The sequence below is a fragment of the Lingula anatina genome, chromosome 2 (genome assembly GCF_051362555.1).
Source record: "Lingula anatina isolate TDL-2025a chromosome 2, LinAna3.0, whole genome shotgun sequence".
NCBI classification, from domain to species: domain Eukaryota; kingdom Metazoa; phylum Brachiopoda; class Lingulata; order Lingulida; family Lingulidae; genus Lingula; species Lingula anatina.
The window spans coordinates 35,275,180-35,295,169 of NC_141768.1; the positions used below are offsets into that span (position 1 = coordinate 35,275,180).

Below are 19,990 nucleotides of genomic sequence, written 5' to 3' on the forward strand. Positions count from 1 at the left end.
CTTGTGTCTAGTTTTTGAACCAGTATTAAGATATTTATCCACTTTGTTTTAGATGGGCAGAAAGACTACGGTGGATGATGACATTGTAGACCAAAGGAAAGAGGAAGAAGAGAAAATGCTTATAGAAATGGTATGTATTACGATATTCTGTAAATTTAATCTCTGCAGCACTTATGTAAATATGCCACATCAAGAGAATTGGTGTCGCATTTATTAAAGTGTTTTCAGTTAGGTCTGAAAAACTGAAGAAAAATTATTTATATTATAAAAGTGGAACTTTAACATAATTTTGTTGAAATCTTTTATAGGAAGAGAAGTCTCGCAAAGATGAACCAGAGACAAAAAGTTCCAAGAAAGAAGAGGGGAAGAAAAAGGATAAAAAGGATGTGGCCTGTAAAATCCCTGCTCCAAAAAGAGGTATAATTACCACGCTTAAATTTGATGAATTGAGGACAAATGGAAATTTTACAGCTGCATTTATTAAAGAAAGCATAGTAGATAAATAGAGGAAATTTAATCAATTTTGCCTTGTTGGTTTCGTTTGTGTGTATTTGATTGTCCTGGTGATCAAATTCATCATAAAACATTTTCCATCCAAAATTGTTTAGATCTCTAAAAGAGCTTGCCATATCTTGTAGAATTGCTATCATTATAAGCTCCCTGGGTTTTACTTATAGTTTATAGTAGAAACCCTTGCAGTACCTTAGTATCATCTTTACCTATTCCCTTAGTTGAAGGGTTGAAGTCTTATCCTAGGATTGTCTTTTCTATCCTGTTTAGCCTCTAAAATACCTGCTGCCACTAGTACAAGGCATCAACTTGAGAAGTCCAGATCCGAGAGAGAATTAAAAGCTGGCAGCAGTAATGAAAATACTACACCTAGTAAAGGTGACGATGCAATTTATTTTTGATATATATTAAGGAATTGAAAAACTGAAGATTTGTGTGATGTGATTTACTGTAGAAACCGTTTTCTCTTTAGAAATCAGTTACTGCTATTGGAAATGATTTACTGTAGAAACTGTATTCTCTTTAGAATGCTATTCAGTCTTTATGTTTATTCCAATGCATTTTTACAAGTAATTAGCTTAATCCACCCCATGAAATCATGTTCCAGTTGACCACAGTGATGTTTGCAACGACATACTGCAACTTATCAGTCAGTGGTCACATAAGAATGTGTTTGACTGCTAGTTTCAATTTTTACAGGTAATAAAACAGTCAAAAGTTTGAAGAATACCACACCTTCCCCAACTTCCAAGTCTCGGTCCCCGGGCAGTGCCAGCAGCATAGGGTCAGCATGCAGCACTAATAGCAGGTAAGAGGCACTTTCAAATGGGAGTTTTGTTGGTCAAGTTCATAGCAAGACTAACTTGAATCAGAAATATGCTAACTGATGGCCCCATGATGTCCAGATCACACAGGGAGGTTCGTGAATTTCTAACCTGTCAGGACATCTGAGACCTTTTGAAAAAAATTAAGCTAGTGATTTCCCATTATCCAGTTTTATTGGTTAATTTCCATTTTTTATACTCATGTAAGTAAACAAGACTGTAAAAAACAGATTGTTAGAAAGTGAAAGTAAAAGCTTCCTGAAGCAGTATCCATATGATTGAAGTTAGTGTAGTTATAAACCAGGCCATAGTCTACATGTGAATGAAAGCATATTTATGTAAAAAAAGTTGGAACTTATATGATATTGAACCTCAGTTTAGATTTAGTTTAATAATAATAATACAGATTATTGTGGGGCTTATTGGTGCTCAATATTCTTGAATATTTTGTGAACCATACTTTATGTTGGGATTCTTTTTCTTGACTTAAAAAAAATTTGTTTTTTGATAAAGTCATATTATGCTTTTATACTTATATTTTATCTCAGAATTAAATTTAAATTTAAATTAAGTTGCTTAATTGTGTTTATTTTCTTTTCAGACGTAGTTCAGCTAGCTCAACTTATAGTTCCTCTAGTAGTGTACCTTCTCCATCGCCAAGTTCAGCTGGTAGAAGGCGTCTCAACACTGGAAGTCCCCTTTCTATTGCAAGTCCAGGTTAGTTTGAGTTAGAATCTACTCATTAGAACAATATAAACAGTGGGAAGAGATTATTTTTTTACCTCTTTAAGTTGCTTGATATATCATTGATTTAAAAGATTATTAGCTCATTTTGACCAAATTGTCTATGTCTGTGTGTGTGTGTGTATTGTTCATTCACCGAGGACTAAATTGCCCTTTATAATTTGTTAAAAATACATAGCCTGACTAGAATTTCCTTTCCTTTCAGATTCATCATCATATAGCACAACAAATGGTGGAACTGCACAGAAGAAAAATAGCCAGCCTGGAGTCAGTGGGGTACCAACAGCAAAGTAAGTAGACCAACTGCTGGGGAAAACATGTTTTATCTTGCTTGATTTGATTTGGTTTTTCCTTAAATTATTATTTAAAAGGGTATATTAAATACATAAATATTGTATATTTGACATGTATTCCACATAGCTAGACTCCCTTTGGTGGCTTTGTTTTATAAGAATTTGGTTAGTGAAGTAAGTTACTTTTCTAAATCTGCATTCATATGGTTTATGTTCAGTTCAGTGACACCAAGTTCTAAATGACATACCCATTGCACTTTTCAGAAGGAAGACCTCGATGTCCAAATGACCCCCCAGGTTTCCTGCTAAAGCAGGAGCAGTGCAAGTCTCTTGGCAACACTCAGTGGGGTGAAAGGCATTGATGGGAGTAGACCAAGCAAGGGGCAGGGGATACTATCAGCTCCCCACCTCCTCCCTAGATACCAGTGCTATCATGTGGATTACAATCAACTTCTGGTGTAACCAGCTTTTCTAAAAAAATAAATAAAAAAGAAAAGGTTGTGAAAGTAGGGGCTTGCATATTTTGAAAATGTCTGGCAAAAAAAGGATAAATTTGTAGATCCTACCACAAGTTTTTTTTAAGTTATGAGGCAAAATAAGTAGTGACACTTTTGACACTGGGGATAAAACCTGTTTTGAGCACATATGGAAGCCAAGTCAATCTGGAGTAAATCTGTTTAGTGCGATTTAGTTAGTAGTATGTGCCAGGAGTGACACTGAAAGTTCTTAAAAGAGATTTTATAAGCCAAAGCTCTTATTTTATGTAGTTTATAAAATGTTTTTCTTGATCTTCCAAAGAAAAGAAGATAAAGAAACGTATTGCAGTTGAAGTTTTATTATTGTAATAATGATGTGAACCTGAGATTTGTGCTGTTTTATGGCAGTTGTGTCAAGTTTTTACCATGACATATAAGTAAAGTTCCAAGAAGCATAGAAGAATTCTGAAATATCTGAACACTGTGGAAAGTATGCGATCACCACCCAAGACAGAACTGTGCAATAAATTCTCCCTACATTCAGTGTGCTTCTTTGGGGCATGGCGATTTTTTTTCCTGGCCTCTTTTGTCACAACAAATGTACTGATACAGGGATGCCACCATGATTGAAAATATATACTGGTTATTGACGAAAAAAAAGAAAAAGAAAAAAGAAATATTAATTTTACATGCAATAGTAATTCTGCATTCCAGGAAAAATGTGTTGTTATAGCTCAGTATACTACATGACATCATATAAAATATCTGTGGTCCATGACATGTATTACAAGTTTTGTATTATATGTGTCCTTTGTGCATTCAATGCTTCTACTGAAAAGCCCGAAAGGGTGTGTAAAGAGTACTGTAGATGTCTTAAAACACAGACTTAGATGATATCACTAGTTTTACGAAATGCAGCTTGGATCTTGTATTTGAATGGTTGTGTAGGTTTCAGCAAATCAGTGTTCAGTTATTTTGTTTAATGATGATTTGACCTTTGCACTCATAGATAAACAATTATTTCACTTATTTTCAAAAGATACATAGTATTGTTCAAATGATATGTCTCAATAAAGTGATGAGAGGTAATTTGAGTTGTGTCATACATTATCAGAATTAATAAAACAATATATTTGGAGAACACTTTATAGTGATCAGGGATATGTATCAATTGAATCTTCAAACTTCCACTCAATAACTAACCAATGTAGTGGCCTCTCCCTGTGTCCTTTCACTAGGTATTGACCTAGATGGACTGGTCACCTCATTTAGTGACATACAGCTTAGAATAGTCTCTTGCACCCTGTCCCAATGTGTGAAGTCGACTATTCATCGAACTTTAGAAGCAAAATTTGATTGATAGTCATACATATTCCTCAACTCTTAATTCTACTGGATAACTAAAAACACTCCTTTAACAGTGATGCAACTGTGTTAAATTTCAAAATTATCATTTTTCTCTTATAATGCCTTTGCATGCTTTTGAGCACTTCTTGGAATGATAAAAAACTAATTCTTTTCACTTTGAAATGAAAGTGGAAGTGGGACATTTTACCGGAAGGTTTTCTGCTCTATACACATTTTTAATACTTTGGTTATTATTGATTATTTAAGATGAAAACTGTCACCATGCTTAAGTTTTTGGAGTGCACATTTTCTATTTGTTTTCCAAGACCCTATTTTGGCTGCCTGGATGTGCCATGATATCTGCTGAAAACAAACCACATATTTGGGGAAAACTTATATAATTACAACACTGGAACTTTCATTAACAGTTGACTGACGTTGTGGTATCGACCGGAGTTCTTTCACTTGGTAATGACCTGGAGGGACCAGTCACCTGATTTATTAACATACGGCTAGGAATAGTCCCCAGCACTCTATCCCATATGTGCAGTAAGTTAATATTTAGGCCCCCTTTCTAGCTAAATGTTGGGTTTTCTACCCACTCCAAGACAGCTTCTTTGATGGCATGTTAGCTCATTTTCCTCTTGTCAAGAATGAAGTCTTCATCCATTATGCAATCAAGGTCTCCGTTATGTTGGAAAATTGCAGAATTTTGAGATTTCATTAGTACAGGGTATTCTATGTTGTTTTACTTGTACTTTCAAGCCCGTTTTTTTTCTCCAATGCACATTTCAGAGCAGCCAGTAGCCCAGTAGCACCACACACTGTAATCGATTCCTTCCTTTCCTGGGGTTTGTCTTCACTTTTACCAGTCCCCCTAGTATTCCAGTATCAGAGTTATACATATTTCTCATTCTAATTTTACTGGACAACTAAATACATTATAAACAGCACTTTTATTTGATAATCTTTATTAACATTACTGTCTTTTATTTATCACTATACATGTTTCCCAATAAATGAGGTATATGTGAAAGAGAACAATACATGAAATTCATGACTAAACATAAGGTCTTTGAGTAATATCCAATTGGTGAAAAAGTTGTATATTAGTTTTTTAATTTTCATGTTTTCCACAGCTGTTTGTGCAATACATAGGCTTTATACAGTTAAACTGCGAAAATTCAGTATCCGTAGCAGTAATAAAGAATATATGTATATATACATGTGGGTGCATATAGAAAGATAAAGCTAGTACTCTTCTGCTATTTACAAATGTACATAATGCAAAAAATATATATTTATATCTTTTTCCAAGCCTGATCATTTATCCTTCACGAATAAAAATGCTTTTTAGAAATTTCTAATCTAAGTGTTAAACCCTTTGAAATAAGGGCAACTTCATACTAATCTTCTTCATAATTTCATACTAAACGTCAAGCATTCTATCGATACACGTTATACATAATCTTAATAAAACTTTTTAGGTTGCCTTTCGTACTATTAACCTTGACAACACCCAAAAGCTGGTTTTAAAAAAAACTTTAACCATATAAATGCTTTTTGGAATTTCGTCATCATCAAGTAAAATATGGCAACTTATATACAACAATCAATCAATGAAATTTTTTTCCCTTTCAAATTGATATGTAAAATAAAATTTTGGATAAATTTCTAGACGTTCTGACAAGACAAATGGCCTTAATAACCCAATTCTTGAGGCACATTGAATTATATGGATATATCCTAAGCTGTCCAGCAGCACACCGTATATATTACTATTCAATTTGTACTCCTATTTAACAACAACAAATAAAACATTTTCTCATGAGCTTCCACCTTCTTCTTCCTCCTCCTCTTCATCATCCTCATCATCCTCAAAATCCACATGTACTGTATGCCCAGCTGCTGCAGCTTCTTCTGCTTGCTGTTTGAGCGTCTTTTTGTATGGCTTGGTACGCACAAGGCTAAATTCCTCTGCAGACAAGAGGAAAATCCCACTGGCTGTGAGCAGCTTGCCGTGCCTTGTTTTCAAGTGCCTCTTGTATGTGTTCCTTGTCTTGAACTTCATGGCGCAGTCTGTACATTCAAATGGTGTTTCACCAGTGTGGCGCCGCAGGTGCTCCTAAATATATCACTGGACATTACATAACTTTATAACATATTGGGATGTGAGTGAAATGAGATGGACCTATTTTTGTGCTATATCAAATGATAGATAAAAGGAGTAAGTGTTGTCATATTATACAAAACAATCATGTACTTTTGCCAGTTCCCTACAAAACAATTTTTAGAGATGCAAAAAAGTTTTAAAATTCTACAAAACTTACTCGCATGCTCATAATAAAATTGTATGATACATCTTTTGGAGAGTTTCAGAAATGCATTTATTTACGTCATAAAGTACCTACCTTAAAATGGCTTGGGTGCCTAAATTTCCTCCCACAGTCAATGCAAGTAAACCTGCTCTGATTATTGTGAATTAACATGTGGTAGTTTAGACTGTGCTGTCTGGTAAAGGTGGTGTTACAAATTAGGCACACAAATGGCTTGATCCCTGGAGAAACCCAAAATAGCAAATTAAGAATGATATATTTACATGGGTAGTAGGCGGGGAAAAACTGTCTGCAATAAACACTGTAGATAGGGTTGAGCATACTTAATGAAAAGAAATTGCTTTCACATTATGAGTACTTCCTAGTTTTGAAGGTTTGTCTTTCAAATATTTTACATAAAATCAAGTTCACTCTGCTGGATGTTAAATGAAATTTCCACTTGGGAAAAATGGCTGTTTTACCTGCATGGCTTCTGTAGTGGTACATGAGTGTTGCAGTTGCAGTGAAAGTTTTGTCCTTGCATAGTCTACAAACTAAAATTCCCTTTTCTGTGCCTTTTTTGTTCTTCAGTTCTCTGATATACTTTAGGGCCATTTTCTGAAAAATCAATACTATTAAATGCAAGACCATTTTGTTGGTCTCGATTACATGTAAATCTGATGATAGATAAAATGAGTAAGTATTGTCATATTATATAAAACAATCATGCACTTTTGCCAGTTCCCTACAAAACAATTGGTCAAAGTTGTGGCATAAAATGGCATATAACTCCATTCACATCAACACTTCTCAGTTGAAGCCAGTCAAATTCTTCACAACCAAATATATTGTCAGTAAAACAAATGACAAGACATTCTTCATTTAAATATAAAAAATTACTTTTGACATTTAGAAAAAAAATTCATTCTTTTCAGAATATAGCATAGAACTGTTTTACCCTTTCCCATTCTGCACTGCCTTCAACAAGTTTTTTCTTCTTCTTTTTTAAAGTTGTCACATTTATTTCTTCTTCATCAGTGGACGATAAAACTTCTTCTGGCACTGGCATCTTGCCCTTCTTTGCAATCAGGGATTTTGGCATTGGTGGATATGGTTCTGAAAAAATCACCAAATAAATTACAATGCTCAAAGGCATTTCATCTACAATGAGATTTAGTAAAGAAACAAGGTTACCAAAAGCAGTAAAGAGACTTGCTGCGGTTTAACTTTTTACAGATTCAGGGGTTGGTGTGTTTTATGTTTAAACATTTTCACTTTACTCCACAGTATCACAGATTAAACGCTTGCCAAATGTTAGTTGAAAACAGACCTGACGAAACATTTACCCACACAGCTAAGTGCATTTTAAGGACAACTCGCCAACTTCGGCAAGTGCAAAAAAGAAAAAATCCTAATCTTCACCCTTTATCATTTCTGCTATGCATCTCAGACGGGGCAAACACTTGGGTTTGACAAAAGGGAAACCCTTGCAAAATATTTTCTACGGCAGTAAATCTTTTGATGCTTACTTTGCCCAGTATCTCCCACTCCATCAACGGCCTGCTCCTCAGAACCGGTTCCCATTTGAACAATCTCTTCTGAGCTGACAAGCTGAACAGGCACGGCAGTCATATCACTGGGGAGGCGAAGCTTGTCAAGGCGCACCACTGGAATTGTCATGGTTTTTGGATTGATATCTTCACCATGATTTTGACTCAGTGTCAGAGTTAGTGTCTTAGGTTGCTCAGATTCATCTTCATTTTTATTAGGCATAGGGCCCCACCTTAATGCACATGATCGGCTGGTACCAATTTCGGCAATGTCTTGTCCTTCTTCCATTTCATCATCACTTGTATCTCGTGGCCCAAAGATTGTGGTGTAATTGTGATCATGATATGGCTGTCGCCTGCTGAGAAATTCTAAAATAAATTCCTCATTTTCTCTGATTTTTCTTTTTGTTTCTTGATTGTCTTTAGGTTTTGGGGCAACCTCACCAGCCGTAGCCTGCAAAGCACTAAGCCTTGTCCTATTTGGGTTCTTTTCCACACTTTTTCTAATCCTGTACTGTTTATTGGCAAACTTCTTCACAATATTTTTCCTAGTTGGGGATGATGCGTTTCCAGATCTGCCCTTCTCTGCTGAGCCCGAGTCGGAGTTCTCTCTTGCTTCATTTTCATCAATGTCTGAGTTTTTACTACCAACCATGTCTGAAAGGTTTATCATTTTCCCTTTGGGAAAAACGTAGACATCTTCAGATTGTCCTGAAGACTTAATCACAGTGAAATTTCCCTTATCTTTTTTGAATGTTTTTGAACTGGCAGGTCCTGGTTTCAATGGGGACAGGTGAAGCTTCTTTTGTTGCTTTTTCTTGGCAGCTTTAGCAGCTGCTTTTTCAGCTGAAAATAGGAATGATTTGTAAAGGAATTTCAGTTTCACTTCATACTTCCTTGGGACTAAATGCACTTCAACAAACAGTTAAAAAAACAAAATACCATTTTGGTATTCCTTTCTAAATTTCTTAATTTTTGAATGATTAAATTATGAGTTCCATGCAAGAGGTAACCCAAGTTTTGTCAAGATAAAAATGATATATAACTAAACCTAAACTTCTGCTGATACTAGTAAGGAGCAACATGTCACTGCATACCTGAAAGTCTCTTCTTTCTTGCAGGCACTGGTTCAGCAGTGAACTTTATTTTGTGAGATCTCCCTGGAACTTAAGACAAAATGGAAAATATTATGATATTTACAATCAAATGTATAAGCATGTTTGTCTGGTGAAATCATTTAAAAATGCTATTCCAGATATCTTACAAAGTGTATGTTACATGTGAAAGTGTTTTCCATAATTATTCAACAAGGAGAAAAAAGTCTATATATTACAAAAAAACATGTAGCCAGGAATATCCTTCAGAAAAGGATTTATAGATTTAAATAACCAAAAGAGAGAAATGCTCAAAATGCTTGAATGTTTACCATTTGCTTCATCTACCAGCTCACTGACATGGTCAAGAAGATGTGTTCTCATCTGCAACCTGGCTCTATTTTCATTACCAAAACTGGTGAAACTACTATTGCACTTTCCAGGCATTAAGTAACATGTGTAGGTATAGTTCCGCTTCAGCTCATGTGCAGATGTATCTGAGAATAATGCCAAAAGCTGTTTGTCTGTGAGCTGGGCTATCTGGTCCAATGACAGCACATCCAGCGACTGCATACTGCGGGCTGTTAACTGGATATAAGGTAAATAAATATAGAATAGCATATCTAAATAATTAATATAAAACTTAAAAGTGCTTTAAATTGCTAGGAATATTCCTCATTTTAACTTGCATTACATTAAACATCAAAAAGGGATACTTCTAAATTTGTTATATCTTGGCATCAATTGAAATGCTTTAATATAGTGACATTGTACAAAGAAAGCAAAGAATTTCAAAATAAATATGCTGAGACCATCATTGTTTTAAAAAAGATTTCATTAGTAACTACCTTCTTGGTTGGAGTTTTTGCAGCTGATGGATCACTTGCAAGGGTTTCTGATGCTACCTGTGCGAGCACATCTAACATCATGTTTCCCCTGTTTTGTGAGTCTAACTGATCCTCATCTCCGACATCTTCCATGTCAATCTCCTCTTCATCACTGGAGCCTTTGTCATCTTCTGGATCTTGATCTACCTCAACACTGGTGTCAAAGGTGCAAAGATCAGAACTTGTATTGTGAGATTCTTCAATGTCCCCCTCAACATCAACTTCCATTTCACCATCCTCCAGATCTGAAGAGTCCTCTTCAGTTTTTACCAATGTGGAACTGCTAGATTCTAATTGGAAGACAAAAAGAGGATTAAAACGTTTTTTCAATTTCACTGTTCAATTTCACTGTTTTTTCAATTTCTACATCACTGTTTCTAAGAGTGAAAGAATAAAAAAATCCTATCATTTCCATTTAAATAACTGGTCAGCTTGAATGAGCAGGAAAAAAGTTACTTAAATTAAGTTTTTTTTAAAGCTGTGAGCATGTAAATTCTGTAACAGTAATAAAATTAATGTTCTGGCTTTAAATATCAGATCTTTATGAAAAGTAAAAATGCAAGGAATAAAAGAAACTGTTCAATTAACTTCAGTCTTCTGGAAAAAAGTACAGTATACAGTTCCCCTGAAGTACTGTATACAGGCATATTAAAACCTCTAAAGATTAAAAACAAATCTTTATGCACTATAGCACCTCTTTCACAGAATTCATATGCTTTTATAATTAACCATTAAAACCCACTTTAGATTTTTGTGGCTATTCAAAATTGTCCTCTGTAATATCTTAATATTTGCAAAACTAACTTACCAATACAGATATAAACTTTCAAAATCTATTTTTTAAATTTTGGACATGCTTCATGCACTAAATTTAACTTGAAGCCATCTTTTAGCCAATACGACTGTCGATTCAAACTGATAAAACTCTGTTTATGTTCCTCACATCACTAAATCAATTTGCTGTCTCGAACTTGTTGTTATCAGCTCTTGGTAGCCTAAAATTTCATGTTCTCCTTTTCCCCAAATATTATCCCGCGCTAGCAACTATAGCAAAATCGTTATAAAGTATAAGTGTATCTAAGCCCCGTTTTCACAGTAATAGGTGCCATCGAAATGCAAAATACCACAAAATCCATAGTTCACAGATTACACATTTAGCAAATGCTTTGTGAGGTAAAACGTCTGCTACAATGTAACAAAATTTGCAACATGGTTGCCGAATGCGCGATTTCAAAGGCCTAGCAGCCGACGAAATTTTAAGATCAAATTCTCTTTGTTTAAAGATCCCCTTATGATGATTGACAGGTATGTCAAAGACATGCGTCTTAAAGAAGCCTTCTGCTGGACATACCCTCTCTCTGTTTCAGTCTAGGTGACTTTCTGGGCGAGTTTTGTTGTTGATTTTTCCTCGCCATTTTGTTCCTTTGCTTCTCTTCGTCTGCTTAGCAGACACGAATTTTACCTTAGCACAGCCACGCTCATTTGCATAAAATTCAAACTCTGCACACTGCCTCTAAAAGACAAATTAATATTTTGACATATTATTTTTAAAATTGAAACATAATGTTTGGTGATTTTATAGATCAGAAAGAATACATATCATTTTAAAAATTACATTGATATACACTATATGGAATGTGGTAAATGATCTCCGTCAAGCTTGCAATAAATTTAGGTTTTTAAGTTAAAGTTTTTAAAAAACTACAAATATTTATTATTTTGCCTTCTTAAATTATAATTATAGTACTAAGGGACATTTTTTTGCAGTTACTGTTAAAGTTGACAGCGGTCTAAAAAACAATGATCACGTGACTTGGACAAAATGGCCGAAGACGAAAATAGCAAATAGGATACCGTTTTCCTGAATAAGGTAATTACATTGTATATGTACAGCTTTAACAGCTCTTTTTTTTTGTTATGATAGTTATTATTTGGAAAGAACACGTTGGATCATAGTCTGTCTACCACAGTTTCTTTAATAAGCAGATCGGACCGCCTATTGCTACAAATCATTGAAGGTGACCACAAACCCAGTCCGTAGACTACACCGCTGTACGTCTACACTGATTTTAGTACTTTTTCTTATTGCTTAGTCAGTGGACTGTCCCTTTGGTCTTTTACCCTGGCATTAACTGAATACAGCGCCAAGTGAAACCCGATTTAAATTTTTTGATAATTAGTTTAAAGTGAATAGTTCAACGTCAAAACAGCACAGATACCGGTACCAAGTTATTTTCACCCCAAAGCAGTATACATCATGTACATGTATGTATGTATAGCATTATTTACTTTTTATTCATACTGTGTCTAATATTTTATCTGTGGGATATGTACATTTCTCATCATCGTATCTAGTGGCTTTCTTTACATAGGAATAAAGTTGACCTCCACTATTACAGTACATGTTTCTATGAACTTTAAAGTTTATATTGCTCAAGAGGTCTGGAATCAGTGGTGAATTTTGCTCTATGTATAATTTTCCATGAAGCAGATTGACAGCTTTTGTAAAATATTATGTCAGATATTAGGAAAAGGGAAATATTAGGAAGGTTTGCTCGAGTAAAAAAAAGACTTGAACTATAGAAAGAGACAAAATTGATGTAAATAATCAAACTGTAGCAGTTTAGATTTTTTTTTTTAATGTTATGATTTACATGTACAAGTACAAGTGTAAGAGTAATGCTCTGGGCATATTTCTGAATACATAGTGGCTACTTTACTGCCCCAGGATTTCACCCTCTGTAAATGAATACATATTAAGATTAACATAATGCTTTTTGCCCAGCTCACAGATTTAGTATTTTAGTTACATATATATATATATATACATAAATATATTCTGCTTTAAAAATCTTCTATTTTACTGCTTCTTTTTTATTACTTCTTAAACCAACTAGTTAAGCTTCTAAATGCTCTTTAAATGCTTATCTACTTTAGATAAGCCATCTGCATGCATAACTGATAATTGCTCAATCATATATTAGAAGCATATCATTTGTACAGAAATGATAGGTTTTCTAAGAAACCTATAGCTAGGATATCAACACAATAGAGAAATGAGTTATGCGTCACGCATTTATAATTGTGTCTGGCCAATATTGTGTTAATAGTGTGACACACTTACTGTAGACATATTTTATCTTTTAAAAACCAGCAGTTTTTGGATCCTTGTTGAACATGAATACATGTAGCTTTGGCTAGCTTAATTTTGATCTAAAAAAAACATTATAATTTAGGGTGTTGTGTTAATAACCATTTATCAGTTGTTGACTGTGGCACCAAAAGTGATATTTGAATTAATTTTATGTACAAATATACTAGTATGCTCCTTTTTTTGTTAGACTACTCAAACAGCTTTTGTTGATCAATTCTATCATGCATTTTGGTGTTGTTCAACAATATGACAAAAAAGTCACATGTGAGACTAAGATTCAGGATGTTAATTTTGTTCCTGTTTTTCTGTTCCACACACATAGCAGTATTTCATCCAACCATAGATTGCTTCCTGGTAGTGAATATTTACTAATACTTTATATATAAATATTATGTACATTGTGTAAATTTGAATCATTTTTTTAAATTGTAAAATTTTTGGGAATTCTATTTTTTCTAAGCTTAGCTTATTTTTATCTGTTTTTATTATTCCAATTTTGCTTTGACTCCTTTCAGGCAAAAATAAACGGTTTTTTTTTTTATTTCTGAATGGAATAGTCTGACATTTATCTTTTGGATTCAGAACAGCAATTTCACCAGGGGTGGTTCTTTTCCTGCTGTCAAGAGTCATGTGGTGCAGTGTCTTCAATTGCTTGTAAATTTGATTTTAGCACATCCTGTAAATAATTAAATCTCTTTTTTTTCGTAGTCAGCGTTTAAGGAAAATTCCACTTATAGTTTACACCATGTAGTCTGTAGAAAAAAATAGTTGTTATAAAGGAAAATGTTTATTTAAGGCATATTTAAGTCAAGTTGTGGTGGCTTTACTTGCTAGAACTTCTATGATTATTGAAATGACCATGTGATTTTAAACTCTCAACTGAGATGGTGCAAAATATTCAACTTAAGCCAACTTGTCTATAAATATGCTTAAATATGTCCTTCAAGTGACCTAGTTTCCTGTAATAAATTAGTCTTAATGTTTGTTTGTTTTCATTTTCCACCTACTTTGGAAATGATTACTGGATGATGTACTAATACCACTACAGATTTAATATCATGGAAGTTCTGTCACTATAGCTCTCTGAATGCTAAACATGACCATGCATCTCTGAACCAGGTGAGTAAACCCTCACCTCCTCCTTGTAATGACTAATCAGAATATGTCAGGTAACAGAAAGAAGGAAGGTGCTTGCAGAATATTAACAGTATTTAACACTTTGGTTGAGATTCACATGACAGTGCAGATGTAAGGTATCTGTATTTTCTGTACTTGTGAAATTAATATATTTTATGTGTGGTACGACTTTGCTCATATTGATTTGATGCCATTGATCGGCTGTGAAGTTATGTGTCAGGTAAGTTCATTTTTTATGAAAAGATTGTCGTCTTCACAAATGAATTTAGGTACTGTTCAGTTTCCCTTTTTTCCCATATCTTTCTTGGAAAATCAATTTGTAAATCACATGGTCAAAGAGAAACCGTGTCAAATGAAGAAATATATCTTTTGTTTCTTTCGTAATATTTTCTCTTCATTATGTAAATGCAGTGGAAATTGGCAAATGCATGAACAGCATCATCTTCTGACAGCTGAATACAGGGAGACACATTTTACAATCAATGTATGTTTTTTGGAGAAAGATAATCTATTCATTTGTTACCAAATTTATGTGTGAATTGAATAACTTGTAAAGAGTAAGTAATTGGTATGATACACGTAGGAGTAGACACAGATTTTTTGTTAAGCCTTGAAATCTGTGTACTGCATATATATATATATATATATATATATATATATATATATATATATATATATATATATATATATATATAAATATATATATATATATATATATATATATAGGTATTTTACATGAATCAATGTACATGCGTCTCAAAATACTTCATATTGGATTTTTAACCAAAGCATCTCATATGATATTTTGAGACAAGATCCATATGTTAGTGCTTGTTTTGTAAAATGATAACAGGATTTGTTATTGATTTTGGCAGTCAGACAATGTCAACAATGGTCACCCAATTTTTAAAACAATGAATGTATAGCAGTGGATGATATTTGTGAAGCCATATATATATGCCATGGTATAGGCCTGTCCTAGGGGAGACAACAAGATATTTCATTAGCAGTGATATATTATGCAACTAGGCCTTTGCTATTGGATGTTATAGCCTTGGAAGGATGTCATCATGATTAATAGAGTGAATGGGGAATTAATTTGATTAATAATAGAGTGTAACAGCTAAAGTTGAAGTCTGGTGCTACTGATATAATAGGTGAAAGTTATAGGTTGTATGGGAGCTAACAAATTAACATAATCAGTTGAAATGTAGTGGATAGGAATATGCTGTGGTTTGAGAACCAAGATTAAGGTATCTTGCCAGTTGGCTGTGGTTGTATGCACACACACACACACACACACACACACACACACACACACACACGTGTATCAGATAGTTTATTCTTGTATTACATGGTTTGTGATTAGATGTAATTCAAATGCAAGTTTAGAGCAATTCTCATGTTGTGTCATATACTAGGAATGTGAAGGAGAATTTATGTACTAGTAATCCTGAGATGTGTCTGCAGTTGTTTGCTGTTCTCTTACTATGCAGAGCATCTGAGACTAGAACATCTGAAGACAGGTGTGCAGTTATCATTATGTAGAACAGTGCATTTAGTTTTGTAATGTAATAGTATATAGTATTACAATACTATACATATATATATATATATGCACCTTTATTCACTGTTACAGTATTCTTTCTTCCTTAAGCACAAGCTAGGGCGGTTCTGTTCCAGATTAATGTCTCAGGTCTGGTTTTATTTATTTTTCTTCAGTTGATGCAGTACCCCTGGCCTGCTCCATTACCTTGAACAATGTCAGTTTGGAAGCGACTACAAAGAGTGGGAAAGAGGGCTTCCAAATTTCAGTTCACAGCCTCATACCAAGAACTCACTGTAGAGGTCACTAAGAAATGGTAGGTATACTGGGGTATTTGTATTTTTCTTGATAGACTGCCTTAGCCCAACTTTCAATGTACCAACTAGCATGTAAGCCTCTGTAACACCATTCAATATATATATATATATCCATGTCTGTCTTTAGGTGGTCTAACTATAATCTGGTTAAAATGGACATTCAGTCCTGTGCTTACAGACCCCGATTTAAGGACGTGTTATTGATGTTTTTTCAACTGTTTTAAGCTTAGGAATATTTGGCATAAATCTCTAGGAGAGGTGGCAATGGCCTGTTTTATTTTGGCCTAAATGCATGTTTTGACTTACTGTTTGGCCATCTGTAGCTGTCAATATTACTGCAGCAGCATAACATGACTGGTTGATATGTCTAGGCATAATGCAAGAAAAATGTTTTCTATGGAATGATTTTGTTTCATACTAGTAACATACCAATGGCTTTAGAAAATGCTTTGAAATACCTCGTAAATAAATTATATGAAATTGAAGGCTTTTGCCTTCATTTTATAGGTAATTATCTTTGTTATGCATATATGAAAATGTGTGATAAAGATTATTAATCTCAAAGATGTTTTGAAATCTTAACTTTTATTTGTGAATGATATCTGCAAGGAATAAGTATTGATCCAGACTACATGTATCTACCTATGTAAACAACATGCTCTCTTGAAACAACATGCCAGCACATTAAAGAGATTATATACAGTGTTTATATTCCTATAACTTGTATGTGCCTGATTCAATTTAAATGGTATACTGCTCCCCCTTAAGCTTTAAAAACTATTATTTTGAAGTAGATTTATTTAAAAAATATCATCAACTATCTCATTATGTTAATGGCTCTTTTCAAATCTGAGATCCTGTTTTACAGCACAGCTTCTGACTTTTCTGTGTACTGGATGTGCACAGAGAGAAAAGCATGCTGTCTCTAGTTCACTTGTCTAAGCCAAGTGGTGCACACTTTATCTATTTAAAATACATTTAGGAGAGTATTTTTTAATTGAGTTATAGTTGGTAAATGCCAGAAAATTGCTGTTAGGAGCATGAAAATTTATCATTTTTTTCTGCCCCAAAACTCTGTATATGGTCCCCTTGTAACTATGTTCCTATGATCATATCTTGTTAAGTGTGTCTCTCTTTCTACTGCACATGTTTGTATTAACTTGTCGTATGTCTAACACCCCATTTCCATAGATTAGATCGACCTACTTTAGATCGACCTAACTCCCTGGGGGTTCACGCTGAATAGCTGTCAGCCGGGTGGACATGAAAGTTAATTACCCCCTTACAGCTTGTAGTAGGTGGGACGGACATTTAAGTCGGATTATCTGAAAGTAATCTAGTGAGACTCCCCGCGGGGATAGATCAATCTAAAATCTATGGGAATAGAGTCTAAAGAATAATCTGTAGTGGAGCAATTATATGAGGTACCTTCTTAACCAGTCATTTGTAATCATAGGTGGGCTTTGCCTTAATGCAATTCTGGAAAGTTTTAAAAACAAAGTGTCCAAATGATTCAGCTAAGATCTACATCCACCACATTTCATAACCTTGTCCATTGATGATTTAATACATTTTCTTTTTAAGGCACAGTTGTTGTGTTTTTGCTAATCATACAATTAGGTGAATATTTTGTTGCCTTTTCTACATTTAGTAAAATTATCACCTATATATATTTTTTTGCTTAATTGAATTTTTCATTATTCTTCCCCACCAGGCAACCTAACAAATTATTGGTGGTATGGACAAGAAGAAGTCGTAGGAAAGCCACCGAGGTGGGTACAGTTCTTATGATAATATGTGTAGAGATAGTGAAGACAGGAAACTAACTTATCTTGGTCTCCAGGCTGTGCTTACTCATTACCAAAATGAAACCACTTGACACTTGGACTATGGTTTGAATTTTTTATCGGTCTAAATGAGTGAATACCAACAAGAATATAATTATTTACATGTATCATTTTAAAAATGTGTTAAACACCAGGGAGATCGTGATTATCTTTACAGGTGGTTTTTATTACAAGTCATTAGATTGGATTCTTTAGTAACATATTGATAACAATATAACAAACAGAAATTTTGTTGCATTGCATTACCTCAGCAATGACATGTTATTGGTGAAACCATGCCAGAAATTGAAAAAAAAAAACCCTCCAATATATTTTAATTCAAAACAATGGATTCGGTCAGTGAATTTTTATCTGTTATATTTTTTTACTGACTTGATTTTATATTGTACCTTTCTGTATAAAAAAATTGAATGTATATTTACATTTTGTCTACATTTTTTGTGGTTAAATCATTTGGAGCATCTGTTGCATTTTTTTTTTTTTTTTTTGTGTGGTAGAACACCACTCCTATACACAGGTTCTTTTTTTGCCAGGTTACTTCTAAGATAACATTACAAAGAGAAATGTGAATTACTTCCTTAGAATAACATTACAATGAGAAATGTGAATTACTTCGTTGGGCTCATTATAACACGGTTTTTATTATAATTAAAAGCTAAAATTAGAAATACCAAAATTTTGGACCATATCCAATATATGCTGATAGCATACTTTACTGTTGTTAAAAAACAACTATTTGTAGCTACAGTCACTGAAAAAATTAGATAGGTTTATCAGTAAAAACCTTATTTGTACCCACAACATGTATTAAACTTTTTATTCAAAATAATTTCAGTTTCTTAGCAAGAGACATTTTTATTGTATGTCATCATAAAAAAAAGAATTCTTTTCTATCCATTCCATGTTTTTTACAGGCCCACCAGTGGGAGCCCACCATCAGGAACCCTTACCTAGGCTCTGTGGTGTGGACAGTGCCTGAGAATGTGGAGATACAAGTCACTCTGTTCAGAGACAATAAGCAAGTGGAGTTTGAGGATAAGGACTGGACATTTGTCATTGAAGATGTAAGTATCTGTATGAGTAAATGTTTTTAAAATTTGAATGAACACTTTGTATGTTGTAGGTGAGAATATTTACTTTGTATGTTAAGTGTGTATGCACATTCATATACATTCACCTGGTACAATAATAAGAATATATTTATGGCAAAGCAGTTATAAAGTTAGCCTTTAAAGGCCCAGTCACAATGTCGGCGATCTGTCGGGGATTAGTTTTGGCCGGGGGTCGTCGTAGAAAATAAAGAATCCTTGAACAATCCTAGCAATAATCCTAATAAAAGTGGAGCAGTCACATTGTCTGAGATTTTTTCAAGGATTTTGACCCGGTTTTGTCGAAAAATCGTGGGATTAGCCTCCGATTGCCTCCGATTGCATCGGAGGCGATTGGAGATGATATCTGCAAGCGTCTTTTCTTGTAATTTTTTCCCCCCTGGGTATATGTGGGGGAAAAGGGAAAAGGAAAAGTCTCAGATTATTCAGAGGATGCCTCCGATTAATCGGAGGGCATCGTAGGTCATCGGAGATTGTGTCTGGGATGCCCAAAATGGGTGAAAAATCTTGCAAGCAATCTTAAAATTTTAAGTTCAAAGTTGGGGACCGCGACGGGTGTGGCGATGTCTAAAAAATCTGCGGCAACCCGCAGGCGTCCGGAGAGCGCCTCCGACGGGTGCAAAATCGTGAGATCTGTCTCAAGATTTTGTTCAAATTTCCCGGGTTTTACCCATCCCCGACGCATCACAACTGATTTGTGACTGGGCCTTAAGTATCTGTTCATTAGATCCATTAAATTACGAATTATTAAACAATCTACAAATTGTACTGAGTGTAGCTTTTAGCCAAGAAAGAAGCTCAACTTTTATAGATATTTATTGTAAATTTGTCAAATTTTGT

General features: G+C 34.2%; 3 protein-coding genes across 10 annotated transcripts in view; 2 read left to right on the forward strand and 1 right to left on the reverse strand.

Moving 5' to 3' along the window:
- Positions 1–3,936, forward strand: part of LOC106150698 (serine/threonine-protein phosphatase 4 regulatory subunit 4) — a 32,700-nt gene extending 28,764 nt beyond the window's left edge. For both annotated transcript variants that reach the window (XM_087004155.1, XM_087004156.1), the window contains 7 exons: positions 53–130; positions 309–417; positions 781–888; positions 1,210–1,318; positions 1,936–2,051; positions 2,284–2,368; positions 2,636–3,936. In XM_087004155.1, the coding sequence (XP_086860281.1) occupies positions 53–130; positions 309–417; positions 781–888; positions 1,210–1,318; positions 1,936–2,051; positions 2,284–2,368; positions 2,636–2,660 (630 nt within the window). In that variant the 3' untranslated portion in view covers positions 2,661–3,936. The remainder of the gene's footprint in view (positions 1–52; positions 131–308; positions 418–780; positions 889–1,209; positions 1,319–1,935; positions 2,052–2,283; positions 2,369–2,635) is intronic.
- A 1,195-nt stretch (positions 3,937–5,131) lies between these two features.
- On the reverse strand, positions 5,132–11,581 carry LOC106163026 (uncharacterized). Its single transcript, XM_087004157.1, has 9 exons — positions 11,392–11,581; positions 10,002–10,330; positions 9,486–9,741; positions 9,157–9,225; positions 8,039–8,905; positions 7,468–7,625; positions 6,992–7,127; positions 6,606–6,751; positions 5,132–6,319 (listed from the first exon to the last, which is right to left on the reverse strand). Exons 1-9 carry the CDS (start codon positions 11,453–11,455, stop codon positions 6,020–6,022), a joined length of 2,325 nt encoding a protein of 774 aa, XP_086860283.1. The 5' UTR covers positions 11,456–11,581; the 3' UTR covers positions 5,132–6,019.
- A 243-nt stretch (positions 11,582–11,824) lies between these two features.
- The window catches only part of LOC106150693 (EH domain-binding protein 1-like), a 36,401-nt gene continuing 28,235 nt past the window's right edge, over positions 11,825–19,990 (forward strand). For 4 of the 7 annotated variants that reach the window (XM_087004454.1, XM_087004458.1, XM_013523633.2 and 1 more), the window contains exons 1-4: positions 11,825–11,910; positions 16,054–16,193; positions 17,909–17,966; positions 18,956–19,105. In XM_087004454.1, coding sequence (XP_086860580.1) covers positions 16,093–16,193; positions 17,909–17,966; positions 18,956–19,105 — 309 coding nt within the window. In that variant the 5' untranslated portion in view covers positions 11,825–11,910; positions 16,054–16,092. Of the gene's footprint in view, positions 11,911–14,164; positions 14,314–14,373; positions 14,552–16,053; positions 16,194–17,908; positions 17,967–18,955; positions 19,106–19,990 lie in introns of those variants that run through there. The other 3 variants (XM_013523630.3, XM_087004455.1, XM_087004456.1) reach the window with 3 other exon arrangements.

Coding starts and splice junctions, on each gene's coding strand:
- LOC106163026 (XM_087004157.1), bottom strand. CDS start 11,455: ATGGCGAGGAAAAATCAACAACAAAACTCGCCCAGAAAGTCACCTAGA. Junction 9,226..9,485: donor GCTGGTAGATGAAGCAAATG/GTAAACATTCAA, acceptor TTTTGTCTTAAG/TTCCAGGGAGATCTCACAAA. Junction 7,128..7,467: donor GCAGTGCAGAATGGGAAAGG/GTAAAACAGTTC, acceptor TTGATTTTTCAG/AAAATGGCCCTAAAGTATAT.